Genomic DNA, 15895 nt, shown 5'->3' with positions numbered 1-15895 from the left:
TAATATATAATGTTGTATGTTTAATATGTGTTTTGCCAAACCGATGTAAAAATATCTAATTTGTTATGGTTCTTCTACCATATCTATATTTGTTCATATGTATGTGAAACGTGTTTAGTTAAATAGCATTCTGAATTTATAGTTTCATAATTTATTTGGCATTGTGAAACCGGGGTACCCTGGGCCCTTTAGATCCGAATTTAACGGGTAGGTTCCTTCGGGCCACCCACCCTTCCAGTTGATGCTGTCACAGCCAATAGGGCTAACAGCTTCAGTCAAATCGAAACTAAAAGAAAAATATCAGTAAAGTAGTTTACGTACGAGTACATTATACTCACAAACGTATTTTTGTGACAACAGGTCTTGTTTATCTACTACACATATTTAGTACAGTAATTAAGCTTTTTAAAAAATACTGAGTTGCTGAAAAATAACTTTCAAAAAGGACACTGACCACTAGTACTGGCGGCATTGCTTATGTTATTAAGTCAAATATATTTTAATGTTTTTGTGACTGTTTTTATTTTTTTACAATTAACAAGCTTTTGACTACCATAAATTTTATAGTTTCAATTTGACGTTGACTTTTTGAATATATTTAAATTTCCTGTACTTTAATTTATCTTAATTTAAATTGAAAAATCCAATCGAAGTAATCAAAATTCCTAATATATATTGCACTATAGAAATTTTCCTGATCTGCTACAGTGCGGAATCCTTTTCCTAAAAAATTGGATTTTATTTACGTGGCTCAGTTTCATCATTATTTTAAAAATGTATTACTACGGCTTTCTCAACATTTTTATGCATTCTTTTTTTATTGTTTTAGGTACAATAAGTTATTCTACATCACTATATAAAATATATTTAGATAAAATATTTAATATCTAAAATACTCGGCACAAAAACAATCATACACTACTCACTTTTGATACGTTACATAACAATAATAGATATAAAATGCAGATAATATCACTGTGATATAATTACATCTTGATAACAAAAAAGTAATGTGAACTATGAAATCTACTCAATTAAAATGTAAAGGCATATTTGTAAATTCTCACAAAATCCCCATGAAAATAATAATTTCGTACTTATTGTGTAAATAGTCTTGTACGTTGAAAATAAAAATATTTTGTATAATCCTTTCCATTTAACCACTTTAAAATTAATGTAATGAAGATTGCAATGTCAGGAACCACTAAAAATATGTAACTCCTGTTTTTTCAAATTCATTTTTGTTATTATTTCCAGAAGTTTTTATTACTTATTGTATTTATTATAATGATTTCATGTGAGTTAAAACAATTGGGTACCTTCTTAATTCCATGTTGATTTCTTGAATCACATCAGACATACTTAAATTCGTAAGGACAATAATTTCATAAAATAGAATATTAAAAATCTAGCAAAAGTTATTGATATCTTGTTTATAGCTTTCTCCGACAAAAATCCTTTCTTTCACATTATAGCAAATAAAATTTGGAAGGCCCCGAATACAAATCATATTTTTTTTTTTACATTTCCTAGGGATACTAATTCACCAACGTAACTGCTATTTTAATAGTATAATTGTACGACATTATTGAAATTGCTTATAATTCTAGATAATTTTATCTTAGGGCATTATGTCATCAACTATTATAAAAGATAATAAGGGATCATACTTCAAACCAGTAGTCAATGAATATACATAAGTGCTAGCATCTCGTATCTGTTAAGTTGTTTTAATGAAAAAATGTTTATTATACTATTGAGTGCTTGTGTGATATCTAAACTAGAAGCAGCTAGGATTTTGGGAGTTTTTCCAACACCTTCAATAAGTCACCAAGTGGTTTTTCAACCTCTGATGAAAGAATTAGTTAACCGTGGCCATGAAGTTGTAGTTATCACAACAGACCCTATTTATCCCAGCGGTCAAGGCCCAAAAAATTTGACGGAAATCGATTTGCACGACATATCGTATGATATCTGGACTAAATTAACTAAATCTGGCGAGTTTAATATTGATGATCCAAGACATCAAGCAAAAATCATTTTTGAAAAAATAGCTTTGGTTTTCGAAAAACAAATGAAAACGCCATTAGTGCAAAAGCTTTTAAATGATAAAAATAATAATTTTGACCTAGTGTTTACTGAATCTTGCATAAGGTTATCGTTAGTTTTTTCGTATTTATACAAAGCGCCTTTAATTGAAATAAGTTCTCTGGGTGGCTTGTATGGAACTTTCGACGGCATAGTTTCTCCAATACATCCATTGCTTTATCCCATTGCAAATCAACAAAAAACCTATCAGCTTTCAATGTGGGAAAAAATATATCAATTATATGTCTATTATGGCATCGGTAGTGCATATCAAAATTTAGAAAAAATGGAAAACAATTTGCTAAAAACTTTATTTGGACCTAATACACCAGATTTACAAGACTTAAAAAAGAATGTTGATATGCTTTTCTTGAATATACATTCTGTGTGGGATTTCAACCGACCTGTTCCGCCTAATGTTTTGTACTTAGGAGGTTTGCACTTGCAAAGAAAACCGGTTAAGGAATTACCCAAGGTACGTCCCTAAAAGTTTATAATCCTATCAAACTCCAAATTACCGTTATAAAACTAATTGGTTAAAACGTACACTTATTTTTGAATACGTAATGACTTCTGATTTTGGCTTTTATTTATTCAATAAAGTTTAAGGTAATGCGTAACAACGAAATTATAGTATCTAAGATAGAAGGATTGTTGGATCAGTATCGTTTAGTTTCCAACTCTTTATAATTCTATCAAAATATAGGTCTAAAATTAACTTTAATTAAAATAAATTGGTATTTTTTTATTAATTTTTGGACCTGAAAACCAAATAAGAAATTTAATCATTTCTTTTCCTACAGAAAGAAAGGGATAATATAAACATTTTGTTGAGAGATTGTAATTATAAGATAGAACTTTATTATATTCACAACACCATTTCACATTGCTTAAAATCAGGATATAACATCCAACATCCATATTCATTCATTTTATATTAGTATTCTGAATATCAATGTGTGGTTGATTATATTATATTTCTCAAAATTTCATAAGCATTAAGAATGCAGTTATATAGAGTAACAATATTATTTCCGCTTAAGAACGGTAGACAGTTGAAAGCAGTTGTTTGAAATTCGCCCCTTTTTGTCCTGATATCTCACGATAATTACATATAAAGTTTTTATTGATTTACTGTATATAATAATAACTCTATCATAATAGGTCATAAAATATAGTATTATAAGAACTGTGTCAGCTACTTGAAGCCATATCTTGATTTAATGGTTTAGAGCTTTAATTTATAGCCTTATAAAAAGAAGCGACATTACAACGTTATAAAGAGTTTAAAAAGTTAAACCTTATTCCTAATGTCAATATTTCTAATTGGGTATGAATTTTGTTCGGTTTGTTTTTGTATTCTTTCCATCTGAATGACATCAGGTATTTATTATTTAAATAGGCAACAGAAATCACACGTTCTCTGACGTTTGGATAAAAAAATAATTTGACATGACATTATATCGTCATTTTCAACTAAAAATCAATGAGGCTAAAACATTTTCCTCGGTTGTTATTTATGTGATAGTCCAGCTGAAAGTTTTATTCTGAGCAATAGTTTTTCTTGAATTTAAAATAAATAGAATGTAGGGTGAAACTATTTATGAAATAATAATGAAAGCCAGTAAACTATTGCAATAACGATGAAGTTTTAATAAAACAATGCTGTAATAATATTTTCTTATTTAGTGCAGGCTAGTTAAAGAGAAGCATTGTTAGCTTATGCTTTATATTTAAATTTTGAATATTATATAAAATCAAGAGTAAAAATTAAGAGACGAGAGACGAATTTTAACGTCTAGTTGCAAATTTTTTTAGGAACTTCTTATTTTCTACCTTTTATTTCCATATAATTTTTGGTTACAAAAATATTGATGAAAAATTACTCAAAATATGAAAATACTACATATTAAAATTAGAAAGTATAATATCCACTTCGAATGAATAAATAAATAAATCAGATCTCGTTTAAGTGACAAATATTTTTTTTTATATACAAGCACAATGGGAAGAGTACCTAACAGATAAAAATATGTACATTTTATCACTTCTTTCATTTAATATTATTTACTGTGATATAATACTAATTAAGAAATATATATGATGATTCAAAAATGAAAAAATAATCAATTTGTTTCAGGATTTAAAGAATTTTTTAGATTCATCCAGCGAGGGTGTCATTTATATGAGCTTCGGGACAAACGTTTTGCCGTCTGCGCTACCAGCAGAGAGGATTAAAATAATTACCAACGTCTTCTCTGATCTTCCTTATAAAATTTTATGGAGATGGGATAGTGACAAAATTCCTAAGCATTCTAAAAACGTTCTAATTTCAAAATGGTTTCCACAGTCAGACTTACTTGGTTGGTACATCATTCTGCAATGTTTAAATAAATCTCACGATTTCATTTAGACGCAGATATCAAAGCCCATTTTATTTGTTTATTTTGTGTTGGTCAGAAAAAAGACGTTCTCAAAACATCTAATATTCTATTGAATTCTGTGTATATTGTACATTGTTTAATTTACTGAATTTAAACGAAACTCATTAAAGACTGAATTTTATTTAGCCATTATAATTTTTTAAGAGCTTTTCTAGCCCCCGACGCAAAAGAGGGGTGTTAGAAGTTTAACATCGATGTCAACGTGAGTACGTGTGTGTAGCGAGCAAGCGTGTGTGTTTCTCTGTGTGTGTGTATGTGCGTAGTAGATCGGTTGATTTTCATTCGTTTTTTTTTGTCATTTCAAATCTTTCATGTCCTTGCGATGATGCTAAGCTACGTTTGATAAATATGAATACGGCAGTATGACAATATCATCTCTTTACAAAATTTTGGGCAGCATTTGTGGTTATCATTACTCGATAAGTGTTGCACGAGTACCAGTATAATTGTTAAATGACAATAAAAGCCTAGGGTTTTTTTTTAGTAAAACAAAATTGTATTATATTTAAATATGTAATTTTATAGGTCATCCCAATATTAAATTATTCGTCACGCAAGGGGGACTTCAGTCTACCGACGAGGCTCTCACAGCCGGGGTGCCGCTCGTTGTAATACCGATGCTAGGAGACCAGTGGTATAATGCAGAACAATATCAATATCATGGTATAGGAAAAAAATTGCTAATCGAGGATCTCGATGAAAATTCTTTTAAAGAAACCATATTGAGTGTGATAAGCAACTCTAGGTAAGTCACCATACGAGTTGTAAGTAGCTATACCATATTCTGTGATTTGATATCTTATTGTCGTGTTTTAGCTATCGTGAAAACGTTGTTAGACTGCGTAAGATTATGCGTGATGAAACACAGACTCCTCTTGAGAAGGCTGTATGGTGGACGGAATACGTGATACGACATAAAGGTGCTGCTCACCTCAGAGCTCGCGGCGCCCATATGCCTTGGACTGAGTACTACGAAATTAACTTAATAATAGTTTTAATTTCAATATTGTTTATAGTTACAGCTGTACTAGTTGTCACACTGAAATTAATAATATCTCAATTAAATTTTGTTGCAGTAAAGCGTAAGTTGAATTGATATTTTTTTCAATAGAGATTGTAAATATATTTTTCCGTGATCCGTTATATTATAAACAAATAGATAGATTAATATAACAACCTTATTTGATTTTTTTCATGTATTTTATTATTACAATTTCAATATATGTAGTCTCATTTTTTTTATTCTCCTTCGTGTTTTCTACTTATGTATATCAGAGAAATAATAATAAAAAACGGAATTCGACGTAAACATAAGAACCTAAAAAACTTCACAACATAAGCCCTCGCTCAAAAGTAAAGAATATTTTTATTTATATGCAACTGAAGTAAAAATATCTTATGCTGAGAATAAAAATATAAAACCTACTGTTGCATTTAAATGAAGCTATTAATTATTCATTTTAAGTTGATGATATATGTACACTACAGTTAGCATAAATTGAAATGTAGTTGATTTATACATCATATGTTAATAGACAAAAATTTTAAATTAATATCCATGAAATCTAGACGGAGCTTCGAAATATATTAATAATTAATTAATTTCAAATCTAGTATCAAAAAAACATCGAGGTTTCGTGGTATTTATTAAATTTTTACGAGAATAAACTGGGTTCTTAATCCGTTCGAGTAACATTTCGAAATATATGTGCTTATAACAGTTTGGCGTTTAAATATTTATAATTTTCTAACATCGATTCAAGTTCCTAGAATCAATGCAGATTTAGGTCGATTATAAATAATATAAGGCACTCATAAAAATGTATTTGGGTAATAATATTATCCAATTAGGTTTGTGGTAAATTATCTACAGTTAAAGTTGAATCAATAAAACAGGTCTATTATCTGTATCTACACGAGGCCTTATGATGTTAGGCTTGTAACATTATTTATTTATCATGTAAATTGATTTCATGCGTAATGTTGATTGACACAGTCTACTTATTCTATAACGCATCACTCTCGCACGTACTATAAAAGGAGTATTATTAATACTTTAGTAGAAGAAATCTAAGGTACTACGCATTTTTTTCAAATAAACATGTATTGACTGCCAGTTTGGATCTTGCAACCGACGGTGTGTTTATAATTTATATTTACTTCTATATCGATAAGTACTGCAGACAGAAATATTCTTGAACAAAAAATCTTCTTATATTTTGTCTACAAGTCTCAAAGATATAGATATTACGTCTGCGCAGGAAGAGATAAAGTAGCATTAGAAGTACTATTGACCTTCACCCCACTAACATCTGTTTCGTAATCAGTAAAATAAAATTAAGTGGAATAACTTTCAGAAACTGCTTATTATTTTTTATTTCTTAAATTATGATCAAAATACTTTCAAATATTCTTACTTTTAATAAATAAAAAAGTTTACCTTTAGAAAAATTTGGAGCTTAATGCATTTCTTTAAAGAAAACTTGTGACTGATGGTTGTACAAACTGTACGATATATACGATAACTGAATTATTTTGGTAGTTTAAAAAGCGTAGAATTTCTGTTTAGGGCAAATTGTTTTAAAAATTCGGAACAACTGGCTAGAATAGAAAATGCGAAACGAGACGGAACGAAACAAAATGCGAAAAAGAGAACTTGTCAAGATATCTTTTTTGACCCAGACGACAGCGATACATAATAGGAAATATAGATAAAGACAGATACAGGTATATATACACTCATATATGTGAATGTATTTGTTTTTGAAGTACTACCAAATATCAAATAAACGTGTCTCCTTTTAAATGAATTATAAAAAAAGGTTATTTTAATGACAACTGTAATTTATCATTTTTTTACCAAATTAATATATAAAAATCTATTAATCAATATCTCAAACTTAATACTTCACAAGAAAGTTTTTACTGATTACATAAACTTTCGCACATTAACTTTATAAGAACATCGTAAAACAAAAGTTTTGTTATATATCTTCGTAGGCAATTTGGTTCAGCTATTTATTTTGGCATATTTAATGCTTTATCGATATAAAACTTTTAGGAAACTGTCATACTCTATTGAGCTTTTTTTTTCTGACAAATATTTAATGCATTAAGTATTTTTTTTAAATGATGACTCATCATCAAAGTTCTAAAAGGGCTTATTAAGGAACGTTTCCATTATACAGCAAGAGGAATAAAAAATATATTTTCAAATGAAAAAATCATACTTTGTTACTAGTTTAATAATACTTTATTATTAAACTTAGTGCTCATTTGTTTTTCCCATGAAAATGTATTTTACTAAATGTCATAATAAGTGCGTCATAATTTCGTTTAGAAAAATACGTAATTTACGTTACTTAAAATCATATTTTTTAATTTATTTGTCCTTCTCCCTAGACTTACGAGAAATATATAGATTGGGATTGATTGCCATAATTCTTTTAAATGAGCCGTCAACTACAAACATTGGAAATGGGAAAGTTCTTAAAGCAAACAATCTTTACGTATATTTGTTACCCAACTTATAGGGCGCAGTTTCAAGATAATTATAGGCATTACCTAAAGTTTAATTTATTCTTGATTCTCTTTGTTCCTCCTATCCTTATTTCTTAAATATTTGTCCTTTCTTTATTTCAAACCTATATTATGTCTTATTATTTAATATAGGCGTCTAAAAAGTATTTATTAAAACTAAAGCGCTATTTAAACTGAAAGGTGAGATTTAAATTTTAATATCGAAAATAAGTGTCAGACTTTAACAACGATAAATTCTGGTTGAATATTTAATCAAACAGTCTTCTTATACAAGACTAGCAGTGTCCGCGACTTTTTAGTTGTCAAAAACACTATCGCGATAACTGTAAACAAAAGATATAGCGAGTCAATCCCCATAGATAGACATATACTATAGCGAAAATGTTTTTAGATCATTGCTGAGCCCTAAAAGTAGCTACAGCTGTATGCTCTTATAAGCTACATTTAATGATTTTTTGCCCTAAGCATAAATATACAAATTTTCTGGTTTGTAAACACGTGTGTAAGCCACATAGAACTGACCGTAAGAATGACATAGCGAGCCTAAATGTAAGCCTCCTTCCTCCTCCTCCCTGCTGTTCGTTAAACTCTCTAAAACTCAACAATGGCTGGACCGATTTGGCTAACTGTGGTCTTGAAATATTTGTGGCAGTCCAAGGAAGGTTTAACAGGTGAAAAGAAATGAAAGCGCTGGAGTTAATTGAAAACATTTTCGTTTTTCCTTTGATAAGTCCCCCGTCATGTCTTTTAGAAATTAACTTGAGAGTAGGTTAAAATGAATAACTAATTAGAATTTGTATATCTTTCTTACTACATATTTATATCCTCACTAGTTTAAAAACATTCTTATTTTTTTGCTAACAACAGTTGGTAGAATAACTGTAGTTGTTAACTATGTTTTAAATTATTTTTATGTTGACAGATCAATTTTAATTTTTCGGTCCACGTATAGAGAGTACGCCTCATTATCAACTCTCTGTAGATATTTAAGAGCTGTGGAGATATTATGCATCTTTGACGAACTCCTGCACTAGGATGAAAGGGATAAGACAATTTGTCGTCTGTCCTTAACGACGAAGTCCCGGCTTCAAACCTGAGCAGATGAACGAGATGTTTTGGTGCGCCCATTTCTAGTAAGGTTTTCCAGAGCATAGTCCATTGCACAGAGCTAATGGACTTTGAAAAATCTACAAAGCAGCTGTAATTTGCTTTGTTAAACTCGCGAGATTTCTCAATAATTTGACGCACTATAAGTATTTGCTCCTTTGTACCCTTGCCTTTTACAAAGCCCGTCTCCTCAAGAGCAACATCTTTAGACAAAACGCCTTTGAACGTTCGTTCAGTATGTGCAGTTTTATTTTGCTGGCATGTGAGATATGTGGAATATGCCGGTGATTACTGCATAATTTTGTTGAACCATTTTTGTGTAGTGGAACGGAGATGGCGAGCATCCATTCTTGAGACCTGTGCGTCCATTGTCCTGTTTTCCAGATCCTGTTACAGAGTCCATGAAAGATTTCTACTCCACACTTGCTTGAAGCTTTTCTAGTCTCAATGGGAATAGAGTCTGACCCCTTGGTCTTTCCTTTTTTTAGCTGTATTTTGCAGCTCCGATTTCGTCTTTAAAAATGTCCTGTTCCTTTTCTTTCTCTGTGGGCTGCGTTAGCTCTAGGCACTATGACTGTGGATCTTCAAACAGTGACTTACAGTAACTTGTCGAGGTATACGAGATATTTTCTATTTCAATCATTGTTTGTACCTGACTATTCTCTATGGCCAATGTTTTTGAGGTTAGTGATTTGGTTGTTAGCCGGATCTTCTGATGAAGATCCATTGTGTCATGTGTATTTGCATGGCCTTCTATTCTTTACATATATTCTGTAGTTTATTATTATAGTCTCCTCTACATGCTCCTTTGTGCGTACTTTTTATTAATAGTTTTTATATCGACTCCAGTACATTTCACCAATATCTTTCTTTTGTTCTGACCTCTGAGTTTATGATCAGTGAAGAAGCTAGCTCCTACGCCTTCAGAACCCCCCTGTCAAACAACGCTTGCCAAAGGCCTCTAAAATAAAGTAACAGACAATCCAGGCATCTAAGGCCACACAGGCACCGGAAGTCGGCCCAGCAGCCAAATTGCAGCAGGTTTGCGACTTCGCGAGTCTCATAGACCCTGTGGAGGTGCAAACATTTCTCATCCAGCTGAGGACGAAATGAAATGCATGCAGTCCCATACCCTTATACCTCCCAACCACTTCAACGACATGCTTCTAGGACGTTCGGCCTTTTAGTGATACCCTTGGGACCGGTGTACCACGGGCTGCTTAGACCCGAATATAACGGGTAGGTTCCTTCGGGCCACCCACCCTTCCAGTTGATGCTTTCACAGCCAATAGGGCTAACAGCTTCAGTCAAATCGAAACTAAAAGAAAAATATCAGTAAAGTAGTTTACGTACGAGTACATTATATTCACAATCGTATTTTTGTGATATCAGGTCTTGTTTATCTACTACACATATTTAGTACAGTAATTTAGCTTTTTAAAAAATACTGAGGGGCTGGAAAAATAATTTTCCAACGCACAATTACACATTTTCATTAAATCAATTTAAGTCAAATATATTTAAATGTTTTAATGACTGTTTTTATTTTTATACAATTAACAAGCTTTAGACTACCATAAATTTTACAGTTATAATTTCACGTAGACTTTTTGAATATATTTATATTTCCTGTACTTTCATTTATCTTAATTTTAATGGAAACTGCAATCAAATCGAGCCAATATACCAAAAGTAAATAAATTTTTAAATTTCTAAGTGACACAATAAGTGAATAACGAATATTCCTAATATATATTGCAGTACAGAAATTTTCCTGATCTGCTACAGTGCGGAAGGCTTTTCCTATTTTGATTTGTTTACCTAAGCAGCTTTTAAAGAGAACATATTTGTATATGATGTAACAAACAAAAAAAATTGGATTGGGTACCTTTTTAATTCCATGTTGATGTCTTCGTTCACATCAGACATACTTAAATTCGTAAGGACAATAATTTCATAATATAGAATATTTAAAATCTAGCAAAAGTTAGTGGTATCTTGTTTATAGCTATTTTCCGACAAAAATTCTTTACATTATAGCAAATAAAATTTGGAAGGCCTCGTATACAATTCGTTATTATTTTACATTTCCTAGGTATACTAAATCACCAACGTAACTGCTATTTTAATAGAATAATTGTATGACATTATTGAAATTGCTTGAAATTCTAGATAGTCTTATCTTAGGGCACCATGTCATCAACTATTATATAAGTTAATATGGGATCATATATCATATCAGTAGTTAATAAATATACATAAGTGCTTGCATCTCGTATCTGTTAAGATGTTTTATGAAAAAATATGTATTATAATACTCAGTGCTTGTGTGATATCTAAACTAGAAGCAGCTAGGATTTTGGGAGTTTTTCCAACACCTTCAATAAGCCACCAAGTGGTTTTTCAACCTCTGATGAAAGAATTAGTTAACCGTGGCCATGAAGTTGTAGTTATCACAACAGACCCTATTTATCCCAGCGGTGAAGGCCCAAAAAATTTGACGGAAATCGATTTGCACGATATATCGTATAACATCTGGACTAAATTAATTAAATCTGGCGAGTTTAATGTTGGTGACCCAAGATATCAAGCAGAAATCGCTTTTAAAAATATAGCTTTGGTTTTCGAAAAACAAATGAAAACGCCATTAGTACAAAAGCTTTTGAATGATAAAAATAATAACTTTGACCTAGTGTTTACTGAATCTTGTATAAAGTTATCGTTAGTTTTTTCGTATTTATACAAAGCGCCTTTAATTGAAATAAGTTCTCTGGGTGGCCTGTATGGATCTTTCGACGGCATAGTTTCTCCAATACATCCATTGCTTTATCCCATTGCAAATCAACAAAAAACCTATCAGCTTTCAATGTGGGAAAAAATATATCAATTATATGTTTATTATGGCATCGGTAGTGCATATCAAAATTTAGAAAAAATGGAAAACAATTTGCTAAAAACTTTATTTGGACCCAATACACCAGATTTACAAGACTTAAAGAAGAATGTTGATATGCTTTTCTTGAATATACATTCTGTATGGGATTTCAACCGACCTGTTCCGCCTAATGTTTTATACTTAGGAGGTTTGCACTTGCAAAGAAAACCGGTTAAGGAATTGCCCAAGGTAAGTTCCTAAACGTTTATAATCCTATCAAACTTCACAATACCGATATAAAACTAATTGGTTAAAATGTACACTTATTTTTAATTGCTTAATAACTTCTTATTATGGCTTTTCTATATTGAATGAAATTTAAGGTAATGTACTATAACCAAAAATTTTATAATATCTTAGACAGAACGATTGTTTCCATAAGTATCATCTAGTTTCCAACTCTTTATAAATCTATTCAAAATATATGTCTAAAATTTACAACTTATAAATTGGTATTTTTTTTTATCCTAAAAACCAAATCAGATATTAGAAATTTATATATTTCTTTTTCTACAGATAGAAAGGGAAAATATAAACATTTTGTTGAGTGGAAATAATTATAAGACCATTTTTTTTTTATTTATATTAGTTATTTATATTTATTTTAGTATTCTGAATATCAATGTGTGGTTGATTATATTATATTTCTCAGAATTTCATAAGCATTAAGAATGCAGTTATATAGAATAACAATATTAATTCCGATTAAAAACGGTAGAGTGTTGGAAGCACTTGTTTGAAATTCCCCCTTTTTTGTCCTGATATCTCTCGAAAATTACATTTAAAGTTTTTATTGATTTACTGTATATAATAATTACTTTATCATAAAACGTCATAAGATATAGTATTATTAGAACTGTGTCAGCTACTTGAAGCCATATCTTGATTTAATGGTTTAGAGCTTTAATTTATAGCCTTATAAAAAGAAGCGACATTACAACGTTATAAAGAATTTAAAAAGTTAAACCTTATCCCTAATGTCAATATTTCTAATTGGGTATGAATTTTGTTCGGTTTGTTTTTGTATTCTTATCATCCGAACGACACCAGGTATTTATTATTGAAATATGCAACAGAAATCACACGTTCTCTGACGTTTGGATAAAATATTAATTTGAGTTGACATTAAATCGTCTATTTTCTATTAAACCTCAATGAAGTTTAAATTTTTTCTCACTTCTAATTTATGTGATAGTTTTGTTTTTAGAAATAGTTATTCTTGTATTTAAAATAGTAAAACAATTCATAAGATAATAAGAAAGTCAGTAAACTAGTGCAATTATAATGAAGTTTTAATAAAGCCATGCTGTAATAATATTTTTTAATTTAGGACAGGCTAGTTTAAGATTAGTATTGTTAGTTTAAACGCTTTATTCCAATTTTGAATATTTTTTAATATGAAGAATTAAAATTAGGAGACGAGGCAAGGGTAACGACACCTAGAGGTGCAATTTTTTTAGGAACTTCTTATTTTCTACCTTTTTTTATATTACCTTTGGTTACAAAAATATTGATGAAAAATTCCTCAAAATATAGACACACTGTGTTTAAAACAATAAGGTATAATATACATAAATAAATGAATCAGATCTCGTTTAAGGGACAAATATTTTTTTTTATTTATAAGCATAATTGGAAGACTTACCTAACAAATAAAAATGTATGCAATTTTTCACCTCTATCATTAAAAAATGTTTATAATACAAATTAATTAATATGTTTACTAAAAACTAAAAAAGAAATCAATTTGTTTCAGGATTTAAAGAATTTTTTAGATTCATCCAGTGAGGGCGTCATTTATATGAGCTTCGGGACAAATGTTTCGCCGTCTGCGCTACCAGCAGAGACGATTAAAATAATTACCAACGTCTTCTCTGATCTTCCTTATAAAATTTTATGGAGATGGGATAGTGACAAAATTCCTAAGCATTCTAAAAACGTTCTAATTTCAAAATGGTTTCCACAGTCAGACTTACTTGGTTGGTACATAATTCTACAATGTTTAAATAAATCTCACGAATTCATTTAGACGCAGATATCAAAGCCCATTTTATTTGTTCATTTTGTGTGGGACAAATATATATTTTTTTGTATTTTATTAATGCAATCTGCTTCTGGGAACATTTAGCGTACAGTTTTGAATTGATGCATTTCTTCTTGGAGAGCGGTGAGTCCAGTGACACACACTCTAGGACAAATATTGATGTAATATATATTTATGTGTAGACAAAAAAAACGTTCGCAAAAAATCGGCACATCTATTCAATTATTCTATTTAATTCTGAACTGTTTACACTGTAAATATAATGTGCATTTAATATACGTTTAAACGAAAAGAAACGAACTTAAACGAAACGAACAAGTTTAAACGAAAGTCATTAAATTTTGCATTTGGTTTAGTCATAGTAAATTAATTTTTTTAAGAGTTTTTATAGCCCGACGTAAAAAGAGGGTTGTTAGAAGTTTTACATCGATGTCAAAGTGAGTGCGTGTGTGTAGCGAGCGCGCATGTGTGTTTCTGTGTGTGCGTGGGAGATCGGTTGATTTTCATTTCAAATCTTTCATGTCCTTGCGGTGGTGCTAAGCTACGTTCTGTTAATATGTAAGCGGCAGTGTGGCAATATCATCTCTTTATAAAATTGTGGGGAGCATTTTTGGTTATCACTTCTCGATAAGTGTTGCACGAGTACCAGTATAATTGTTAAATGACAATAAAAGCCTAGGGTTTTTTTTAGTAAAACAAAATAGTTTTATATTTAAATATGTTATTTTATAGGTCATCCCAATATTAAATTATTCGTCACGCAAGGAGGACTTCAGTCTACCGACGAGGCTCTCACAGCCGGGGTGCCGCTCGTTGTAATACCAATGTTAGGAGACCAGTGGTATAATGCAGAACAATATCAATATCATGGCATAGGAAAAAAATTGCTAATCGAGGATCTCGATGAAATTTCTTTTAAAGAAACCATATTGAGTGTGATAAGCAACTCTAGGTAAGTCACCATACGAGTTGTAAGTAGTAATTCCATATTCTGTGATTTGCTATGTTATTGACGTGTTTTAGCTATCGTGAAAACGTTGTTAGACTGCGTAAGATTATGCGTGATGAAAAACAGACTCCTCTTGAGAAGGCTGTATGGTGGACGGAATACGTGATACGACATAAAGGTGCTGCTCACCTCAGAGCTCGCGGCGCCCATATGCCTTGGACTGAGTACTACGAAATTAACTTAATAATAGTTTTAATTTCAATATTTTTTATAGTTATAGCTGTACTAGTTGTCACACTGAAATTAATAATATCTCAATTAAATTTTGTTGCAGTAAAGCGTAAGTTGAATTGATATTTTTTTCAATAGAGATTGTTAATTTATTTTTTTCGTGATCCGTTATATTATAAACAAATAAATAGATTTATATAACAATCTAATTTGAATTTTTCATGTATTTTATTATTAAAATTTAATACATTTTGTCTCATTTTTTTATAATAATATTAAAAAACGGACTTCGATGTAAAAGTAAGAACCAAAAAAAACTTTATAACACAAGCCCTCGCTCAAAAGTAAAGAATATTTTTATTTATATGCAAATGAAGTAATAATATAAAACCTACTGTTGCATTTAAATGTCGCTATTAATTATTCATTTTAAGTTGATGATATATGTACACTACAGTTAGCATAAATTGAAATGTAGTTGATTTATACATCATATGTTAATAGACAAAAATTTTAAATTAATATCCATGAAATCTAGATGGAGCTTCGAAATATAT

The 15895-nt window shown here is 30.3% G+C and overlaps 2 protein-coding genes across 2 annotated transcripts; both read left to right on the top strand.

The window, feature by feature from the left end:
* The first annotated feature begins 1668 nt into the window (after positions 1 to 1668).
* On the top strand, positions 1669 to 5759 carry LOC116773391 (UDP-glucosyltransferase 2-like). Its single transcript, XM_061528718.1, has 4 exons — positions 1669 to 2563; positions 4229 to 4451; positions 5058 to 5277; positions 5349 to 5759. The coding sequence occupies exons 1-4, from the start codon at positions 1742 to 1744 to the stop codon at positions 5626 to 5628; spliced, it is 1545 nt and encodes a 514-aa protein (XP_061384702.1). The 5' UTR covers positions 1669 to 1741; the 3' UTR covers positions 5629 to 5759.
* A 5692-nt stretch (positions 5760 to 11451) lies between these two features.
* Positions 11452 to 15583, top strand: LOC116773653 (UDP-glucosyltransferase 2-like). Its single transcript, XM_061528737.1, has 4 exons — positions 11452 to 12303; positions 13871 to 14093; positions 14891 to 15110; positions 15182 to 15583. The coding sequence occupies exons 1-4, from the start codon at positions 11467 to 11469 to the stop codon at positions 15459 to 15461; spliced, it is 1560 nt and encodes a 519-aa protein (XP_061384721.1). The 5' UTR covers positions 11452 to 11466; the 3' UTR covers positions 15462 to 15583.
* The last annotated feature ends 312 nt before the right edge of the window (positions 15584 to 15895 follow it).

The sequence above is a fragment of the Danaus plexippus genome (assembly GCF_018135715.1).
Source record: "Danaus plexippus chromosome 22 unlocalized genomic scaffold, MEX_DaPlex mxdp_27, whole genome shotgun sequence".
In the NCBI taxonomy this organism is placed as follows: Eukaryota; Metazoa; Arthropoda; class Insecta; order Lepidoptera; family Nymphalidae; genus Danaus; species Danaus plexippus.
The sequence above is the reverse complement of the archived record's forward strand: the minus strand, read 5'-3'. Positions and strand labels throughout refer to the sequence as shown.